The sequence below is a fragment of the Citrus clementina genome, unplaced genomic scaffold (assembly GCF_000493195.1).
Source record: "Citrus clementina cultivar Clemenules unplaced genomic scaffold, Citrus_clementina_v1.0 scaffold_4, whole genome shotgun sequence".
NCBI classification, from domain to species: domain Eukaryota; kingdom Viridiplantae; phylum Streptophyta; class Magnoliopsida; order Sapindales; family Rutaceae; genus Citrus; species Citrus x clementina.
The window spans coordinates 20,844,698-20,866,621 of NW_006262274.1; the positions used below are offsets into that span (position 1 = coordinate 20,844,698).

Here is a 21,924-nt window from a genome sequence, read left to right on the forward strand (position 1 = left end):
GGGGGGGGGGGGGGGGGGGGGGAAGAACGGTGATATGTATAATACAGTCAGAAATCTTGACTATCTGAGATTTAGACACTACATTTCTACACACTCAGTGATGGGGAGATATTTGTTTCATCCACATTAATGGGGGAGATATGTAATAGATAATCTGTCAACCTCATATCCCAAATAACTTCATGCTAAAGAATGAGAGGTGATTACTTAATTAGGAAACAACAATTAGTAATTTAGACTAAGAATCTGTTCGTTGGCATAATTCTGCAACTGTTAACTTGTTTTGTAAATTGATATTGACTACTTATTAGAAGTCTCAAATCTGCTGTTCATTGTCGACTAATCATTCTATTCAATGACAGCCATAGCATCTCAAAAAAATCAGTTGGAATATCAGTTAAACGACAGGAAAATGCTACTTTCTCCGGGTCAAACCTTGAATTATTTCAAAACGGTGTCGTTTTGATTTTTTTTTTTTCTTTTTACTTGCATGAAACATAGTCGTTTGAGTTAGTAAATACAAAATAAACTAAAGCAGAAAAAATTCAAGTGCTTCTTTGCCCCTTTCATTATGACAAAATCCCAAAATCATAGAGTTGCAAATAATCACATCCAATGAAAATGACTCCTTGAAAACCCGTATTGCATACTCAAGACAACGGCATTTAGTGTACACCTCAACTAAAGCTCCTCTGCATACAACATTTATCTTGTAACGATTTCTAATCATGAAACAATGAATTTGTTTGCCTTGCTCAAGAGAAGAAATGTTTGCACATGCTGCCAAAAAGAGTTTCAAATGTAAATTTACAAGGTCTTGTCTCCCATTACATCTTTGAGAAAGATGTCATAGCTTCTTCACTCTGAACACGACGAGCGTAGCCAGTTAACACAGCATTCCAAGAAACCTTGTCCCGCCGTTGACTGAACGCTGTATTTTTTGCAGACCAAATCAGCACAATTTTCAGACCAAATCAAGCACAAATTGCAGACCAATTCAAGCACAAATTGCAGACCAAATCAGCACAAATTTTAGACCAATTGAAGCACAAACTGCAGACGAAAATGAAGAGGGGAAGACGAAAACGAAGAGGAGGGGAACAAGGAAGAAGGGCTGCTTGACTCTAGATCGAATGCGAGTGGAGATTTTGATTTCCTAGCTCTAAAGGGATTTTCCTCAACAAAGGGCAACAAACTGCAGACGAAAATGAAGACGAGAAAATGAAGAGGGGAAGACGAAAACGAAGAGGAGGGAAACAAGGAAGAAGGGCTGCTTGACTCTAGATTGAATGCGACTGGAGATTTTGATTTCCTAGCTCTAAAGGGATTTTCCTCAACAAAGGGCAACAAGAAAGTCATGAAAGAGAGAAGATGAGACTATTAGCCAGCGGACGAAGGATTTAGCTCTAGAACCGGCTAGGAACCCGAAAAAGAAAGGAGAATGTGAAAAGCGGATTCCCCTTCTCGTTATCCAATCCGCGGTTGAACAGTTCGAATCTCGACTAAGAATCTATGCTTTTGTAGTCGATTGATGATACAGAGAGCTTGTTTTTATTTTTTTGTTTTAAAGCTCCGAGAGGTCTCTCTCTCCTCTCCGATTTTGTTTGTTGCTATGCTTTGCTTTTTTAGGAGACAGAGAGAGAGAGAGAGAGAGAGAGAGAGGAAGACAAAAACGAAGAGAGGAACTTTTGCTAGGGTGAAACGGCAGCGTTTCATGAAGAAGAGAAAACGTCATTTTATTTTATTTAATTTTTAGAGTTTGACCCGTGATTTGACCCGGGATAAATATCAGAACTCTTAACTAAATCTAAAAAATCCTCACGGCTACTTTTTGGGCTCGCGCGGTTTCAGTCTCATAATGAAAGTGCTGCTTGGGGAAGCGGTTCTAGTAAATACATTTCTGAAGGTATATTAATATTTATATAAGCTCAAAGCCCAAGTCGGGGATGTAGCTCAAATGGTAGAGCGCTCGCTTTGCATGCGAGAGGTACAGGGTTCGATCCCCTGCATCTCCATTCGTTTAACTTTTGCAATCACAATTCGACAAAGTCGAAACTACGTCCTTTTATTTAGTTGAAAACCGATTTTCCAGCCCCCACAAAACCCAGGGGCCTGAGACAGTAGCCGGGCATTAGCAGTAGTAATACTATGTTTCTTCAAAATTTACGACGCAGTGTGGGCAGGTGGTCACTCTTCTTCTCTTCTTCATCTCTGTCGACAAGAAGGCTCTCTTTTTTTGCTTTGCCCAATATACAACATAACTCACTCCTTTTTCAAAACCCTTGTCGTTTTGTTGATGTTTCTCTTAAACCAACTTCTCCTTTAGCTTTATCTCATCGATTCTTAAGCTCCAGTGTCACTCAAAATAAAGACCACTACGAAGAACACCCACTTCAGCGTAAGCTTCGTTTTAGCTATTCCACGCAGGTTCTATACGATGTTTTCTTCCATCACTCAAGTGTATTATGTGTTTGATTAAAGTTCTATTCCAACGGCTTTATTTGCTTATATATTATTTGATGTTCCAATCAACGTCAATTTTATAATTTTCTTACCACCTCCGCTCTCAATTCACTCTTTTTCCATTTGTGTTTTAAATTTCCATTGTGTCTCACTTGTTTTTGATAATTTCTAAATGTGGTTTGGGAGTCGCTGAGAAACTCTTGTTACTGCTGCAGATGAAGAAACTGAAGCGGGAGAAACCACAGATGATGGATGGGAAGAGGAGGATGAGGCCGAGCCTCAGGTACAGTGTTGCTGTGTTTTTGTTGAAGAGTTTGGTTGCTCATATTTCTTTTTCTACCATAAATTTATAGTGGATTAATTTATTTGTTCGTTATTACAGGTTGGTGATGGAGGGGATGGGGGTGGCGTGGTGTTTCAAGGTGTACCCTGGGGCGAACGAGCTCTATCTATTGCCCATGAGGTCTTGTTGCAGTTTGGTGATGACATAAAACTCTATGCTTTCAAGGCCACTCCTCGTGGATATGTTTATGTGAGACTAGATAAATTGTCAAACAAGTAAGGCTTTCTACACTTTTGTTTGTATTAAACTTTTTTCAGTGATGAGAACCAAAATTCATAATATTGTACGCAAATAATTACTGTTGAGCCCCTAATGGTTGATAGGTGCGGTATGAAGCATAGACTACCAAAATAATTAATTTCCAAAATTTTATATCAACATATTCTACACATGTTCAAATATTTCAAACAATTCAATCCACTAGTTAATAAGCGGCATTCAATCAACAAGTTCTAACTTATGGAGTTGTTTAAGTTGAAACCATTTTATTTGTTAGTTCCAGTTTTTCTATTCGGGCACTTGATAAATAACGATGTTAATTCAAAATCCTTAGTTGAATACTCTCTTGTAAACTGTCAAACTTTGATAGCTAATAGAAGCTTCATTCTTATGCAAAATATACCCATTTTCCTCTACACAAACAAACTAGATGAAAATGGTATCTATTCTTTTGCTTGACCACGTTCCTAAATGGTTTTATGTCAATTATGCTGGTTTTAGATTGTAGATCGTGGTGTTGGTAAAGTACTTGTATTCATCTCTTGATGTTTCTTTAAGTTAAATTACCAACATGCCTTTTATTAGATATGGATGTCCTAGCATGGAGGAGCTTGAAAGTTATAGTCAAGAATACAAGAAAAAATTAGATGAAGTTGGAGCTCTTGGAGAAATACCTGATGATTTGGCTCTTGAGGTAATGGAACAAATTGCTAACTGTGCTTTTTTATTGTTGCTCAGTTCATATATGCTGTGATGGCAAAATATATATAACAAATAAGGCATTGCTTTAATTCGCAGGTATCAACTCCTGGTGCAGAACGGATGTTGAAAGTACCCGATGATTTAGGTCGTTTTAAAGAGATGCCCATTACAGTTTGCTATGAAGACCAGGACTCTGATAGCAGGGAAAAGACTGGGGTCTTCCTGTTGGATTCCATAGAGATGGACTCAGAGATTTGTGTGTGGAAGTTGGCAAATGTGAAGGAGAACAGGGACCCTCAAGAGAAAGGTAGACCATTAAGCCGCAAACGGAGAGACTGGAGATTGAATTTGCCTTTTGTGATGCATAAAAGGGTGACTTTATATCTTGAATACTGAAAAATCTGTGCGGAATGTATTATAGGAATTAGGAAACAAGATTATAGAGTCTCTGCTGTCTTAGTTGAAAAGGTCGAGCACTTGAGCTTGTATGCATTTAAAACAATGCTTTCAAAAGCATTTTCATCTGAAATATTAGTCATCTGAATCGTGTAAGATCATGCTTAAATTTCGATTTAGTTTCATGGACCATTAATAATGAGCGGCTCAAATACCGGCTGCATATATCGTCTATGTAGACTTGTAAACTGAAAATTATTGTCTCGTTAGCTATTGATTAATTTTTACTCACATTGAGAGCAAGGGAAATCTCAATTTCATTACTGATCTGTGAGAGCAAGAGCAATCAACAATCACCACTCATCAGCAATTAACTGATGATAAAATTACTAACAGATGAAGAAGTGATAATGTGTTATCTTCTCAGCAAGGTAACCAACAAGCCGCGGCGTACAAAGTTTATCATTGAAATGTATGATTCTACTATGGTGATGAAAAAATATTTGGCAAAGAAAATTTGGCGAAACAGGTGAAAAGTTTCCATACCTGCTCGCCAAGATAAAAAGAGTTCCCAGAACGGGTACCGTATTGATAGAAATTTAAATGAAAAACTCAAGAGAGAAGAAAGATACTAAATATGAATCAAAACCTATCAGGCTTGATGGAGCATGACCGAATATCAGTTATTTAAATAAGGTTCCGATATATATGCACAAAACTAACAGTTGACGCAGAAATCTGATCAACTAGAGAATTAATCGTGTATGTAGAGGCGATACACAGAGTTTTAGGTAATTCAGCCATGGATAGAAATTAAATGCTTTTAATACCATTAATTTAATGGTTTTACTTATTGAAAAACAAATCCAATTTTTACTGTTACAGTATCTTGTCCTTTGTATTAAGAGAGGCATTCTGTTTATAATCTTCTACTTATAACATAAAATTTGAATTCACATTCTTCTTAGTCATCTGTATTACTTAAGATTCGAATGATAATATAATTTTATATCTATCCATATTTATTTAACGTATTTTCTTAAATTAAACTTATCGATTCTTTCAGGTCGCGAGAGTGGACTTAAACCAAGTGTCTAATTTTAAATTCATGGATAAGACACTTGACTTAAGTCTACTGATGCAACGGAAGTTTAATGTTCAAAATATTCCGTTGATTCTAGAGAATACTGGAACAAAAGAACAACTAAATCCACGTTGATTCAAAATAATACCGCGACTTTAGGGGTTAAGATTCGTTGATTCCGCAGAATACCGAGAATTAACTGTTCAAATACTCATAAAGAGATTTGAAAATTGAAATATTATTAAACTCAAAATTCTACCTTCAAATGCTACAAGAGGGAGCTATTTATAGTAGTAGTAATTATCCTAATTCATGAAGTAAAACAAAATCCTAAATTGAAAGGAAAACAAAATTCTAAATTAGAAAGGAATTAAAAAGTCTTTAAACTTTAGTTAATAAGGAAACTAATCCTAGTATAATATAGATTCTTACTCTTCATCATTCCCCCCAGGGTGGAGAGAATTCGCCCTCGAATTCGGAGTGTCAGCAACCACATCTTCATCATGATCACCTCTATAAGGAATAAGACGCTTGACATTAAATACATCTGCGGTGCGGATATGACTATGAAGCTTTAATCTGTAGGCATTAGGATTTATCTTCTCTATAATCTCCAAAGGGCCGATTTTCCTGGCAGAAAGCTTGTTGTACTCACCAACTAAGAATCTATCTTTAGTTAGGACAGCCCAAACAAGATCTCCCACTTGAAATTCCAAAGCTTGACGTTTTTTGTCTGCCACAATTTTATAACCTTCGGTTGTCTGCTTCAAAGACTCTTGCGTAGTTTCAAGAATTTTCTTAAGTTGCTCAATAAAGTCTTCCGCTTTACTACTTTTGCGAACTAAATCTGGAATTGGAGCCAAGTTGATGGGAGCTCATGGATTATATTTGTAATTCACCTGAAAAGGGCTTAAACTAGTACTGCGCTTAACTGCACGGTTATAAGCAAACTCGACTTGATATAACTTTTGAGCCCACATCTTCAAGTTATCGCCGACTAGACTACGTAGATGGTTGCCTAAAGAGCGATTGACAACTTCGGTTTGACCATCTGTTTGTGGGTGGTAGGCATTACTGAAATTCAGGCGAGTGTTAGTCAACTTCCATAATGTCTTCCCAAAATGGCTAAGAAATCGTGTATCCCGGTCAGATACTATAGAACTCGGTAAACCATGCAATCTATAGACTTCCTTGAAGAATAGACGAGCAACAGTCAAAGCGTCTGTAGTATTTTTACAGGCAATGAAGTGAGCCATTTTCGAGAATCGATCAACAACAACAAATATTGAATCCATACCCCTCTGAGTGCAGGGTAATCCCAAAACAAAATCCATGCTAATGTCAGCCCAAGGTTGTGTTGGAATCGGCAGCGGCATATATAAACCAGCATTAGTTGCTGAACCCTTGGAAACTTGACAAATGCGACAAGTCTCGACATAGTGATAGACTTCACGCCTATAGTAGGCCAAAAATAAGTGTTGGCTATTAGAGCTAGAGTTTTGTCGCGACCCATGTGCCCTTCGTTATGTAACTCTGCAATGATTTTCAATCTCAAACTTGAGTCAGGAATACACAATTGATTACTCTTGAAAAGGAATTTGTCGTGTAAATGATAATCTGAGCGAAACCCTGCAACAATGTCTTCTAATATAGGAGCAAAGTAAGGATCAGAAGCATATAACTCTCGAAATGTGTCAAATCCAAGAACTTGATTATGCATCTGTGTCAATAAAGAAGTTCGTCGACTAAGTGCATCTGCTGTCCGGTTGGATTCACTAGAGGTACGCTTCACCACAAAAGTAAATTGTTGAAGGAATGTTGTCCACATGGCATGTCTATGAGAGAGCTTGTCTTAACTATTGAGGTATTTTAACGCGGCATGGTCAGTGTATAAAACAAAGTCTTTATGGATTAGATAATGTCGCCAATGTTTTAACGCTTGGACTACTGCGTAAAATTTCACGTCATAAATATTGTAGTGTGCCTTTGCTCCATTTAACTTCTCACTAAAATAAGATATACGCTTACCCTGTTGGCTAAGAACAGCTCCAATGTCAACCTTAAAAGCATCACAATGTACCTTAAAAGTGAGCGAAAAATCTGGTAGAGCAAGTACTAGGGCAATAATCAACTTTTCTTTGATAATCTTGAATGCCTTAGTAGCTGCCTCTGTCCAAGAGAATTGTCCTCCTTTCATGCAATCCGTGATTGGTGCCATAATAGTACTGAAATGAGGAATGAATCGCCTGTAAAAAGAGGCCAATCCATGGAAACTTCTGGTGGCAGATAAAGTAGTTGGCGAAGGCCAATCTCGAATAGCATCCACTTTTGATTGGTCAACAGATATACCATCCTTCGACACCACATATCCCAAAAATAATACTTTCTCTGTCAAGAAAATACACTTGTTTACTGCTGTGTATAAACTTGCTACTCTTAAGGCTGAAAGCACTTCTCTCAAATGTTGTAGATGTAACTCGTGACTGGTGCTATATATAAGTATATCATCGAAGTAAACAACCACAAACTTTCCAATGAAAGGGCGAAGAACTTGATTCATGACTCGCATAAAAGTACTCGGAGCATTGGATAAGCCAAACTGCATTACCAACCACTCGTATAACCCTTCGCGAATTTTAAAAGTTGTTTTCCATTCATCTCCAGGCCGTATTCAAATTTGATGGTAGCCACTTTTCAAATCAAGTTTGGTAAAAATTGTTGCTCCACTGAGTTGATCTAACAAGTCATCTAATCGAGGGATTGGAAAATGATATCGAACTGTAATTTTATTGATAGCTCGACTGTCCACGCACATCCTCCAAGAAGCATATTTCGTTGGAGTCAATAAAGCAGGGACTGCACATGGACTAAGACTTTCACGGATAAATCTCTTTTCTAGTAACTCTTCCACTTGGCGCCTTAATTCCTTATGTTCTGTAGGACTCGTACGATAATGAGGTCGATTTGGTAATGTAAAACCAGATACCAAATCAATTTGGTGTTGTATATCCCGAAGAGGTGGTAAACCCTGTGGTAGCTCATTGGGGAACAAATCTTGAAATTCCTCCAGAATATGTGTCACAACTTCAGGAATCTTCGAATCACCGTTACTCTCTTTTCCCAATAAAATGTAAATTCTCTTTGTCTATGCTACAACATCTATAAATTACTTCTTGCCTAACAAATAATTACCCAAGTCTTGCTGGAGAGTAAACTCCTTGTTAGGTAGGAGAACGATCTTGGTGTTGTTAAACATAAAGCTGTAGGTGTTTCTCTTCCCATTATGCACTACGTTTCGATCATATTGCCAAGGTCTACGCAGTAATAGATGACAAGCATCCATAGCCACAACATCACACCAAATTTTGTCTTTATAAATTGAACCAATGGATAAGGAAATTAAGCAACGTTTCGATACTGTCACTTGATTTCCCTTCTTCAGCCATGTGAGCTTGTATGGAGTTTGATGAGGTTATGTCTTTAAATTTAGCTTTGTTATGGCTTCTTCCGAAATTACATTCTCGCAACTGCCAGAGTCTATGACCATACGACCTATTTTACCCCCAATTGTGCAAGTAGTCTAAAAGATATTTTGTCGTAGCCACTTGTCTTTATCTTGCCCTTTAGGAGTGAATAATGCACGGTTCACGATCAACATTGGTCCGCTATCACCATGTTCTTCAACAGATTGAGCGCTACCACTACTATTAAAAGTTGGCTCTACAGCGAATTCTTCAGTTTCTTTCTCCTGATAGTCTTCGCTTTCCTCTGTGCCTGCGAATAAGCCTTTACCATATTTTCCTCCCTTTTTACATTCTGTCATTCGGTGCCCATTTTCTTCGCAATTAAAACAGCATAATCCCGAATCCGAGGATTGAGTTTTGCTGCTTTGACCGATTTCACTAGGTTTACTAGTTTTATTTGGAGGAGTGAAGTTACGAAATTGGGAAGTCGGGTTTGAATTATCACGAACAACACTTCGAGCACCCCGAAAGCTTGAGTCATTAGTACGTCGACTAAATTGCTTCTCCAACTGCAAGGCTTGTTGGTGTGCCTCTGAAACAGAGTATGGGTCAAGTAAATTTAATTGGTCTTGAAATTGAGATCGTAGGCCTCCAATGTAGTGGGAAACCTGTTGTTCTTCTGTCTCTGTCAAGTCATTGCGTGCCACCAACCAATGGAATTCTGTAGTGTAATCATCTACTGATCGATTACCTTGCCTTAAATTTTGTAGTTGTTGATATAACAGTCTAGCGTAATTATGAGGCAAGAATGCTCCACGCAAGTGCTTCTTGAACTTTTCCCAAGAATCAATCTTCTTTTTGCCTTGCCTAATCCTTGTGAGCTTAGTTTGTTGCCGCCAAGCTGCTGCTCTTCCACGAAATCGAGTTGCAGCAGAAACTAGTTTATTTTCAGGAACTTCTTTGTATTCGAAAACTTCCTCAATGGCATTAATCCAATCCAATAATTCTCCAGGTCGACCACTTCCTTGAAATTCGGGAATGTTAATTCTCAACCCAGATTCCCATCTTCTGTCATCAGTAGACTCAGTTCTAGGTCGACGCCCAGAGAATGGATTAGCAAAGCTTCCACTTGATTTGTCTTCACGTTCTGAAGTACGATGGCGTTCGTCAAGTAACTCTGCCATTCGTGCCATTTGTGCAGCTAACATATCAATTCTGGCTGTCATATTAGCCAGGGCTTCATCTTTAGAAACATCTTCTTGATTGTAAGTTGCAGTATGAGCATCACGAGCTTTTCTTGGAGGCATTTTTTCAAATTCGGGTTTAAAAAGGTAGTGGGGCTAAACTGAAAGTAAATAAAAATTTTAGGTCGAAACTGTAATTAAACAAAAGTTTTAGATTTCTGATGACGGTGGTCGGAAATCGAGTAAGGATGGGTAGATTTGAAAGATTTTGGGTTGGTAAGTATGATGGTGGTGGTGGTTTGTCCGAAAAAGTGGTGTTTTGGCAGGAAATTGTAGATAAAGCCGGCGGTTTTGGAGTGCTTCGGTTTCTGGTGGTTTGAGCGTCGATCGGTGGTGAGGAATGGTAGGAAAGGTTCAGTTGATGGAGAGGAATGGACTGATGGTGGTGCTTCTGGCCAAATCGCGCCGGAAAGTGGTGAACGGAGGTGGCGGCGATCGCGGCTGTTTTGGCTTTGTCTTCCGGCAATCTGTGGCTAACGGATAGTGGAAGATGCTTGGGGTTTGATGGCCGGCGATTTATGATCCGTTTAGTGGTGGTTGCGTCCGGATCGGTGACGGAAAACGAGAGCCGGCAGCCTTGGACGGTGGCCGCAGGCTGAAGGTTTTGTTTCTGTTCTGTTTCGGTTTTTTTTTTTAACTAAACGGAAAAAATCAAAGAAGGAAAAAAGGAAAGGTTTGGTGGTAGATGGAGTTAGATTGGTGATACCAGGTTTTGGCTCTGATACCAAGCCGATGCAGTGGAAGTTTAATATTCAAAATATTTCGTTGATTCTAGAGAATATCGGAACAAAAGAACAACTAAATTCACGTTGATTCAAAAGAATACCGCGAATTTAGGGGTTAAGACTCGTTGATTCCGCAGAATACCGAGAATTAACTGTTCAAATACTCACAAAGAGATTTGAAAATTGAAATATTATTAAACTCAAAATTCTACCTTCAAAGGCTACAAGAGGGAGCTATTTATAGTAGTAGTAATTATCCTAATTCATGAAGTAAAACAAAATCTTAAATTGAAAGGGAAACAAAATTCTAAATTAGAAAGGAATTAAAAAGTTTTTAAACTTTAGTTAATAAGGAAACTAATCCTAGTATAATATAGATTCCTACTCTTCATCATCCACCCTAGCAACCTAAAAAAATCTTAAGTTTAATTTAAAACGATAAGTTAAAAAGATACACATAGATACTTGACTCAAAATAAAAATATTTTAGACTTTCCTTCACCAATTTTTCGCATTTCTTGATAGAAAATTACAAAATATATTTTTATTTGTTTAGTTTCTTGAACTAGCTAATCAATTAAGTCCCATTCAATTTTTCTTTATTTGTTACTTTTCAGGACAGTGACTGTGTTGTTTGTCGGATTAAAAAACTTAAAGAAACTTGGGATACCTCTTTGAGGCAGAAAGTAGAAGAATTGACAGCGACAATAATGCTATTCTGGAGTATTGTGGACATAGTAACTGCACGGTAATGGCGCCGATGAATCTCGACACAATTACAACTGAACAAACGGCACAAGCAAGCAGCGGCAGCCGCCACTTCTGTGTCTCTTACGTAATATTTCAAAGAAGAAGATCACGTAATATGCACATGCAGCCCATAGGCTTACTACTCATCTAGTGGGCGGAAGGCATGAACGTTTCACGCTCAGCGAACAAAGCCTTGGTCACTAAAGTTCTCGTTGACAGTACGAGGCTTTCAACCCATTCCTTATTTCAGCACTCAGTGCATAAGCTTAAGCGTGAAAGAAAATTGCGGACATACGCAAGAGTTACAATACAATGGTTGCTATGTCATTCCGTGGTCATCAGTGACTGTTCAATACAGAAACTTTTGGGTCCAATATCAAGATAACAAAGAAATAAAGAACCCCGGGGGGTGGGGGGAAACAAAAAATTGGATGAATGAATTGCTACAATCGCCTTGACAAAAAGAACCAAAAAAAAAAAAAAATGAATTGCAGCAACTTTGTGCGACAAACTTTCTAATCTACAGCTTCGAGCAGAGCCCTTGGATCAGTTGTTGACATAAAATCTGTCGAGCACCTTGGCATACACAACAAATGCTGATGCAGTGAGACTATTCGTGCTGCGGCAATAGTAACAAGGGCGTAAGGTTATTACTGCCAATGATTTATCCTCCACCTCTGGACAGATTTTGAGTGATTACCAGAGACCCAAAAAAATGTACAAGTCGTATCATGTGATGCTAAATCAATTATTTTTTCAAGAAAGGTTTTTGACAAACAAGTAGCCGTTGGTCACTCCCATTCTGAAGGTCGATCACCCTTGCTTCCCATCGCATCTGTGTAACAACCATTCGTGCCATCTCTATAGCTCCCAATTTATCAGAAATAACAACCCATCCCTGGTGACCAAACACATATCTCATATATCAAAATAAATTGATGGTGGATTATTGACTGCTGTAAAACAATACCGGGAACAAGGAGCAAATGACCATAATAAACAACTTTGTAGGCTACAGCATAATGTTCAAGAATAAGCAGTTGGATAATAAACAAATGGAATGCAGAAAAAATACCTCAGGGCGTAGAATTCGATCCATCTCCAAAAATAAATCCATCAGATCGCACCTCTCTGAAGAGAGATGTGAGAGGAGCCCATTTGCATGAAGCATGTCATATGTTCGGGGATAAGTGGGGAAGGGTTCACACCTGTGCCCATACAGATAGATCAGATCTGTAAATCTAAATGATACAGCTGAGAGTCTGACACAGTAATTTTCTTCTCGACAAAATATTTCAATTCAGAACTAACAAATAACAAAAACAAAAAATAACTAGAATTTTTTAAATTTTGTCTTAAACATGCCTTTGAATTTTATGAAGGTCCTCAGCAAATACATATAACTGTCTTGGGACATGTAGATCAAAGAAAGAGTCAAACATAGTTATCATTTGAGGGATCTTGATTTCCTAAATTCCTGTTATATGGGCAAATTTTATATCTTAGAAATTTACTCTTCCCTAAGAAGTAAAGAAGTCAACATCCTCACTGAAAAAAAAATTGTAAAGAAGTCAACACAAAAAGGCTACAGAACAATTGTTAGCAACTTAATCTCAGCAGGTTTCAAAATCAGAAATTATTCAAATAGCATAAACCATTCAAAATAAAAACTTTTATCAACAAATTTGCCAGAAAATTCAATCAGGAAAACCTCAGAAGAAATTGAATTTTTATTTTTATTTTTCTTTCTGCAAAACCAAGTGATCAATCCTGATTCTTAATCGGCTCAATTCTAAGATGCTTACAAACATCACACTCACAAATTTTATTTAACAAATCCAAAACTTAACTTACCAATCATGCAAAACACCAGCAAAGCCTTGATGAAGTATGAGTGGAAGCGTATTTCGAGCATTGACAGGCACAACATTCATCACCCACACAGATTTTTTCTCCTCCAAAAATGCAGCATTTAAACCCCCATAATGAGCATTCATGTCCATCACATTGCGTATCATGTTAAATGGAGGTAATGGATCTTCATCGCCTGGCCTCTTAGGATGGTCTGAGAAAATTAGGGGAGTGAGCAACGACCAGAAATTTTTCAGAGCTGACCTCCAGACCTGTAAGTCTTCAAAAAAATCTTCAGGCTGGACTCCTGTAAGGACAAAACTCCATCAAAAAACTGGAACAGGAACAACACACCAATAAGGAATTAATACACAAGCTGCATGTAGCACAACCAAAACAATACATTGGGAGAAGATAATCTTGAAACAATACTTTCCGTGAACTTCAAGCTCAGCTGAGCTCAGTTGGGAACCAGAGGACCTATTCTGGATGGAAATCCAGCGCTTGCTGTTTGTTGCACTTATACATGAAACAAGGGGATGATAGTATGGTACAGCATCATGTTCTTCTTTGCAAAGTGGTAAACCATGCTTGCTATGTTATAGAAGAAAAAAAGAAGCATCAGAAGAGTTTTCCCTTAGAGCCATTACTTTGAGAAAGAAGTATGATAATTTCTCACAAACATAATTCAGTATAACAAGGCACATGGAAATATGGAAGTTACTAAAGTTAAAAAAACCTTCTACCTAGCAGCAAAACTAAAATAAGTTGTAATTCCTTTCAAAACAGAAAATAAACCTTTCAAAAAGAAAATAAAGTGTAATAGAAAAGTGCTTATTGTTATAGAATCTCACCGAGATGTGTAGCAATGAGCATCAACAGTCTTTTGCCAAATGAAAGTCTCGTCCTGCTGAGCAATTAAACTCCAACATATTTTTTCAGTGAATTCTTCCATTACCTTTAGCAAGCTTTTATTCTTCCTACTTGATGAACTTCCCCGCGGTTTGCTTTCAGGCGAGGTTAAAACAAAGTAACCTCCGGGCTTGAGTAACCGGTCCGCTTCAATCAGAAATATGCCTTCTGTTTTGTGTAGTAATGGTCAGAAGCTAAGCAATGAGATTCTCAGAAGAAAGTAGTACGCACACACTAAAAATAAAAATTAAAGAAATCATGGCATTAGTTAACCAAATCACATCGACAATAGCATAGACTTGATCATTGAAACGTCCAACACGAATACAGTGGTATATTACAAAAAACTCGAGTGTTTTATAATTCCTGAGAATTAAAAAAATTAAGTAATTCCAACATCAGATGTGTATTCTATGGTTTCCAATGTTTCTATCTCTCACCTTTTTGTTTATCATTCAAACTAAAAAATATTGACCATATAAGTCTGGTTAAGACTATATCTGTGTCTGACAACCTAATAACATAGAATGTAATTTGGTGGAATATGCATTATTGGAATATTTTCACAAAGGAAAAAATTTCTTATGTATAATGGCCTATTAATGCCAACAATCCAATTGGGATGAGATCTGCAGAGACGGCATTTCAGCATAGAAGTTCAGAATCAGTTCAATACATGCTATTTGTCAATAAAATTATAACAATGGAGGGGCAGAGGACACAAAGAATTTTAGACAATTTTGAATATTAATAGACAGGAAATATAATTTCAGTTCAGGTTAAAAAAAAAAAAGGCTCATAAGATTTTAGCAAACAATCCAGCTGCTGCCAGCCATGCTAAGTTGCTAACAGCTCAAAATACAGCATCCAGTTTGAATGCCATCTGGTCCTTGCCAAAATTTACCAGCAAATGGATTTCTTGCCCTATACAGCCATCTTATCCTTCCTGATATTATTCTTGAGATACATCATTCCACTAAATTTCAGCACAGAAATTTAAAGAAGGTAGGCTCATATCAGTCAGGAATTCACTCAGGGTCGATAACCATATGATTCTTTCATTTATGGCCAAGCAGCACCTATATGCTGTGGTTAAAACTAAATAAGCAGTAATAAAATACCTATGGATGTCAGTCAATGGATTAAAACAGTGAACCCCTATTTGTAACACTTTCAGATAAGAACAATTCAGCACTGAAACAAACACAATAAATTTTAAGCAAACAACAGAAAGCAAAATATAGGATTCCAGCTACACTCACATTCCTTTCTCCAAATAATATTTTGAATCAACCAAAAGAAAGCACACCAGTGACTAGAAGAAAAATGCTTAATAAGTCCAGATGTACCTTTTTGATCCCAAATGATCCCACACTGAGCACAATGAACCATGTCAAACGACAATGATGGATATGGAAGTTGTCTTGAGATGAAGTTGCCAATCATAGCTGGAAGACCTCTCTCAAGGGCCAACTGAACTTGGCTGCCAGTTGCCTCATACACCGCAACACAAACAGCCATCAGCTTCAATGATACTAAATGAGCTCCAAAACTTCCAAATCCACAGCCAACATCAAGTACAGACTGAACCTGTAAGGGACATAGCAAAGATTAAAAATCATAATGCGAAGAGTTCTATTTTCCTTTCAAAAAGATAAAAGGGCAAAAGAAAAATTGCAAAATAGACACAAAAGATGCCTGGGTTTTACTGCTAGAATAAAATGATACTAAAGTTTCTATTCAACAAACGCAAGCTCTTTTGGCAAGTTTTGACGTTAATGTTAAAATATATGCATTAATAACCATGATATGCAAAGAAAACTTACACCAGCTTGAAGAAATTCAGAGTCAGTTCCTAGCCCTATCATCTCAGCAATCTGGCGAGAATAATCTTTGACACCGTCAAATACCAATCCATCTTCAGAATGAAATGCAATTTGATTCTCTTCCAGTAACATCAACCTAGCAGATTTATTACAGATGACAAAGACATGACTAAATCATCATATCTCACAAATCCAACAAAAAACAGAGAGGAGAACAATAAACTTTGAATGAAACTATGCAATCCTAATGATTTGAGCAAATCATGCAACTGTAGAGGATCAATGTAAGTTTCAATTTAACACTTACAACCACCGAAGAATCATGTTTAGCATAAATTAAGGAGTACCTCTTTGTCATGCTTCCAGACGAAAGAAATTGGTCTTTTGTTATCTTCACATTTGCACTCCATATCACATCTCTACCAGCTGGCCACCTCAAGGGGATCTTATAATCCTTTGGGGGCCGAACCAAACACCGGTCTCCTAGTCCTGACATTCCACAATGCCGATCAAACTCCTCTCCCTCTTTAAACCCAGCCAACAAATTTGCTGACACATTGTAACAAGGCACAAAGTTTTCTCTTTCTTTGCCACAAAGATCAAGCTCCTTTGGCCTAGTTGTTCCCAATGAAAGAGTTCTAAGCTCCAAATAATCAACCGCAGCTTGCTCCTTTAGCCTCCTATAGCTTGAATAAATATTGGGTTTCGAGGATGAAGTTACAAAGTCTAAGGTATTAGAGGTTGATGATCCTAATACAGCAATTAGCGCAACAATGCTTAAAAAGCATAATAACAACCAGCTGAGTGGGGGTCCGCGGCCAAGAATAACAGATAGTTTATTGCACCAGGGGCTTCTCATGTCCAAATTGCCTGATCGCCTATACAGTCTAGAGTTTCAAAGTCCACTAGATAGCAAATCCCTTTAATGTATTAATCCAGGAACAACGAAAACCATAACCTATCATAACACATAAGTTCCGATATATGTTACCATGAATCCGTACAACTAAAACAAGCATTGAGATACTCCTTTTTAAACTAAATCTCCAATAAAATGCACAGAGATTTCACGTGTGATTGGAGCATCACACACACTCACATTACTAAAAACGCACGAACCAGATCACCACACCCAAGTTTGAGTTCCTGATTACAGATCAGTAATTCACAAAAACTGAACAGTGTAGCAGAACCAAAAGTCCAAATCACACCGAAAAAAGAATAAAGTTCTCTCAGAATAGTAATGCTGATTGTACACTACTGAGTAATGCCAATTGTAGAAACACCACCCTGCAACAGCAAGTAATCAACCAACCAATCAGATCAATCTGCAATAAGAAAAGTCAAAGATCCACCGAATCAATATCACACAATTAATGTAGATTCAGTAACGGCTGGCATGAATGTTCCCCAAAAAAAAGAAAAAAGAAAAACTATCATTTGCTTTACACAACTTCAACTACCCAAAAGACCAGAATGCAAAAGTTCCCATTTCTATAATCAACTAAAGGAAACCCAGATCTCAAAAAAGAAATCAGATCAAGAGCACAATAAGAGATGAAAAGAAAAGAAAAATGAAAACAAAATTAGGGATTTTGAATGCGCACCAATTCAAAGAGTCGTTGAATCAGTGAAGAACAAAGATTGAAAGCAAACAGAGCTACTTTTGTTAAGCGTCCAGTTATATATCGAACTCAAGTTTTTGGGGATTGTGTTGGGTTGGAAATTAATACTTTGATTAAATCAGATCTGAAAAACAATCAAAGGCTCTAACTTTTAGACAAAACAAACAGGCAGCAAATCATTTCTCCTCTACAACACAAATAAGGAATAATTGTAATTTATGTTGCAAGCTTTTGCTTTTAGTGCCACTATTAAATTTGTTTGTTCTGTCAATTACGCAGCTACGCTGCGCCAGCCTTAAAAAAAGATTCAAGCCCATCTGGCATTTGCTAGAATGACAGGTGGTATTGCACTAGTGGGCGGCTTGGCCAGATTCTGGCCTTGGATTTGGTACAGAAGTGGAATGGGCGGTTGTGATTTTGCCCGTCATCTGATTATGGAGTATAATACCCTTTATTTAAGTCTGCGATTAGCTGGATTTAATTAACAGAGACAGCGTTAAAATGTACCACTTGTCAAAACAGAATCAGAATGGACTCTGCATTGATTTTTTGCTTTCAAGCATTTCAGCATGTCGAATGACACCAACGCGAAACATGAAAGTTTATTTTGGGTTCTTATTTTCATTCTCAACAGAAAAATTGATCCCGTCAAAATCAGGGGGTTTCTTTGCCCATTACTCATTTACCAACTTAATTTATTCTAATTTAATTGGGTTGATGGAAATTTGATAGCCTAACTTAATCGCTGATGCCAACCTGTAGATTAGATTTGGTTCTAGATTGACTATTCGGCCGTAATAAAAAATGCGCCCTCCCCTTGTTTTCAAGTTCTCTGTCTCGTGGGGCACGACTGTTGGTAGAAGCCTTGGGCTATTAATTTCTCAAGTACTGCTCTGCTCGACACGAATCCTTGACAGAAATTTATTGATCGCACGTCTGCTAGGAAATGGTACAATGGTGCCCAATGATAAATGAAAAATGATAATTAGGCTTTCTCTGATGCAATAGATGCGAAAAACACAACATTCTTTTTTCTTTTTTTTAATTCTTTCCCCGGAAAGCAATACATTACTTCTTAGTACAAAGCCATTCATATTGCAACACAACCTAGAAGAGTATTCAAAAACTCAAAAGGAGGATTAACCCAGAGATGTATCAAATAGCTTACTAAAACATCGTCATCCTTCAAACAGTTGTTTCTAGTTCCCTATTCAAGTAGTCAACAAACATCCGCTTTGCACTGTCAGCATCTGAGGGAGGTGGTGGTCCACTCAAACTTGTTTGCCCTGTCAATTTGATGAATGTTCTTCGCAGCCTTCGTAGCTCTGGCAGCCCAACTGACCTTGAAATACTGATATTTGGTAAACCCTGCCCAAGAGATATCCCATTCATGGGCCCTCCAAGAGCCTTGGATTGTGCTTCGACAACGGCATTAATCACCTCTTGAGTTGCTCTGTCTAATTCATACAATGAATTTGCCTCAGAGACTCGTGTATTTTGTGTTGCAATTGTTGGCTGTAAGATCTTAACATCCCGTGATTTTGAATCCACTTTTTTGGTTAGATAAGCAACGGCGTCCAAAATGGCGGCGGAAGAATTTTCTATTCCATCTTTATATGGGCACAGTTCAAACAAAGGGGAATCCCACCGATTTCTTCTATCTGGCTTCTCGAACCTTCTTACCAAATCTTCAAATATCTTATCATCATAAGCGGCTTCTCCTTTCTCATGGCGCTCTTTATTCCATTTTCTACAATGATCTTCTTCCAAGTCGCAATACAGAACACAGTATCTAATCCCTGCAGCACGAGCCAAGCACCATAACTCATATCTGTAGCCCTTGATACTGTTCAAAGAATCTACTATTATAATATTATCTTTGGACACAGATCTATCAACTTCAGACCTGAGAACTCCACGCAAATTCTTCTCTGCAGGCATACTGGCATAGCTCTGATTGCGATCAAGATGAAAAGAAGCTTCATCAATAATCCTGACAGTCTCTTTTGCCTCTGATTCTTTTAGAGCTTCAGCTAGACATGTTGCTGCCAGTGACTTTCCACTGCTCGGTTGCCCACAGATTACAACCAATGCCATCAGTCAAAACAGTTGGCCCTGAGATTAGACTAGAACATCAGTAACGATCCTTTTTGCCTCTAATCACTCATACACTGTGTATCACACTTATTCCCAATCCCAAGTCCAAAATCATTAAAAAGACAGAAAGATTTGAAAACAACAATATTGAATAGAACTCTTGCTCTCATCCCATTCTAATAAATTTTGATAATAAAATAAAAGATCAGCTACAGAATAGAAGAATTTTGAAGATCAGGCTAATCAGATCAACAGTAATGGAATATAGATACTAAGGGATGGGCATATCAGGTTTCGGGGGTTGTTCGGGTTTCAGTTTGGGTTACAAGCAGTTCGGATGGGAGAATTCAACCCAATCAAATTCAAAACGCAAACCAAACCGAAAGCGAATTTAATTCGGCTCGGTTGAGTTTGGGTTCGAGTTTTGGATCGGTTAGAATTGCAAATTCAGATATAAATTTCAGTTTTGGTTGCAATTCGGGTTACAACCTATTCCAAAATTCAATTCAATTTCAAAATGAATCAAGTACCAGCCCAGCTCAATGATGCAAAAATGAAAACAAAAATGAATACCAACTACCAAGCAACCACAACAAGTATTTTTTTAAAAAAAAAAGCTGACGAAAAAGAAAAAAAATAACGCGCAATCCAGTACCAAGGCCGCAAGCTACTGAAGTTACAACTCCAAATGACAAACATATATAATAGATTGATCTTTCATCACCATCAACACTCAAGACAAGAACAATTACAATATTAAGAAACTAAATCAGCAACAAGTACAAACAGCCATTATACAAAGAAGATTGAACAGTTTCAGTGCCTGTAACGCCTCTTAAAAAGCCCAAAATAAGATTGAATTTCAAACATCCATTCATGCACAATTTGGAATCGCACGTATAACCTCACCTTATGGCGCTGACGGCAGCGAACGAAGCCGGAGGCAGCGACCGCAGAGGCGGCAGCAACTGGAACGAGGAAGCAAATCGAGAACGGCTAGAAGCTGCAGCGCTGGCACACTTGAACGAAAGTGAGAGCGGCGGCAGCGTGGGCGTGGGTGTGTGCGAGTGAATTTGTCGTTCTCTCTCTTTCACAATACAAAGAAGTAAAGAAAGAGAAAGGGGATTAGGGAATTAGGGATGGTAAAATTTATCTGCGTCGTCACTGTTTATACGAGCATTGGTTTTTTTGTGATGCGGATACACTATTAAATAATATAATTTAATAATTTTTTTTATACCAACACACTTTTAAATTATATCTAATAGTTAATTAAAACGATTTTATCAAATTATATAGTTTAATAATGGTTTAAAAATTGATTCTATTAAATTTTATAAATTAATAGCGTGACCGTGTTAAAAAAAAGGTTAATAACGTGTTCGCATTAAAAAAAATAATTAATAACATGTTCGCATTAAAAAAAAAATGAGGATGTCTATAATAAAAGAGTGTTATATATAAATTTTGAACTTTATTAAATCATGCGATTTAATAATTTGTTTAAACTTAAATAAAGTATAAGATTTTAAACTAAAACTCTGTAATGAAATTTAAACGACTATCAAGTATTTATTTAATGATTATTTATTTATTTATTTTAATATTGTCAAAATTTTTATAAAACCTAGTCCAATCTTGTATTACACTAAAAACAAGATAATATTATTATAATCCAATTGGTATTTTAAGTAAATGGGAGTGGAGAATATTTTAGCAAACTAAAATAATCCATCCATATTTTTAATATATAAATATGTTCACCTTTGACCCATATAATAAAATATTTTAATGGACTAATATGTTAAAATTTTAAAACTTAATTTTTCTTTTTTTCTTTTTTAATAAACAGAATGGACTACATCTTTAATAATCAAGTAAGTGCATCCATGTCGTTGAAATAACTTTTGCAACTTGGGTTAGATCTAATGGTTGGATCACAAAAAGTCAAAGGATAGTGTATAAAACTATAGTTATATTGTAGTTGGACCCTTATACGTAATACTGGTTTGGTTTAAGATTCTTAACTTTATTAAAATTTTAGAAAATAATTAAATTGTGTAGTTTAATAGTATGATAGATTTAATAATATAATGCAATTATAATATTAAATTGCTTTCGCCGTATTACACTATCTAATTGAGCTCAACTCGAACCGGAATAAAACCGACAGCTGCCCAGCGTTCGCTCAAAGCTAACCTAACAGAACCGAATTAGCTCTTT

General features: G+C 37.2%; 3 protein-coding genes and 1 non-coding gene across 6 annotated transcripts; 2 read left to right on the forward strand and 2 right to left on the reverse strand.

Moving 5' to 3' along the window:
- The first annotated feature begins 1,942 nt into the window (after positions 1-1,942).
- Positions 1,943-2,015, forward strand: TRNAA-UGC. Its single transcript has one exon. It is a non-coding gene; the product is annotated as a tRNA-Ala (tRNA).
- Positions 2,016-2,040: 25 nt separating this feature from the next.
- Positions 2,041-4,296, forward strand: LOC18045069. Its single transcript, XM_006437889.2, has 5 exons — positions 2,041-2,398; positions 2,679-2,746; positions 2,846-3,021; positions 3,611-3,719; positions 3,824-4,296. The coding sequence occupies exons 1-5, from the start codon at positions 2,149-2,151 to the stop codon at positions 4,121-4,123; spliced, it is 903 nt and encodes a 300-aa protein (XP_006437952.1). The 5' UTR covers positions 2,041-2,148; the 3' UTR covers positions 4,124-4,296.
- Positions 4,297-11,695: 7,399 nt separating this feature from the next.
- Positions 11,696-17,851, reverse strand: LOC18045071 (probable methyltransferase PMT5). Of its 3 annotated transcripts, none has more exons than XM_024185926.1 (9): positions 17,587-17,851; positions 16,327-17,269; positions 15,980-16,115; positions 15,503-15,743; positions 14,096-14,321; positions 13,678-13,835; positions 13,245-13,548; positions 12,466-12,598; positions 11,696-12,288 (listed from the first exon to the last, which is right to left on the reverse strand). In XM_024185926.1, the coding sequence occupies exons 2-9, from the start codon at positions 16,836-16,838 to the stop codon at positions 12,139-12,141; spliced, it is 1,860 nt and encodes a 619-aa protein (XP_024041694.1). In that variant the 5' UTR covers positions 16,839-17,269; positions 17,587-17,851; the 3' UTR covers positions 11,696-12,138. The 3 variants fall into 3 exon arrangements, with proteins under 3 accessions (XP_024041694.1, XP_024041693.1, XP_024041695.1); XM_024185925.1 differs by having other exon boundaries at positions 16,327-17,307; XM_024185927.1 differs by having other exon boundaries at positions 12,174-12,343; positions 16,327-17,307.
- Positions 17,852-18,613: 762 nt separating this feature from the next.
- Positions 18,614-20,872, reverse strand: LOC18045072 (protein KTI12 homolog). The gene is made up of 2 exons (XM_006437894.2): positions 20,611-20,872; positions 18,614-19,719 (listed from the first exon to the last, which is right to left on the reverse strand). Exon 2 carries the CDS (start codon positions 19,699-19,701, stop codon positions 18,790-18,792), a length of 912 nt encoding a protein of 303 aa, XP_006437957.1. The 5' UTR covers positions 19,702-19,719; positions 20,611-20,872; the 3' UTR covers positions 18,614-18,789.
- Between the last annotated feature and the right edge of the window lie 1,052 nt (positions 20,873-21,924).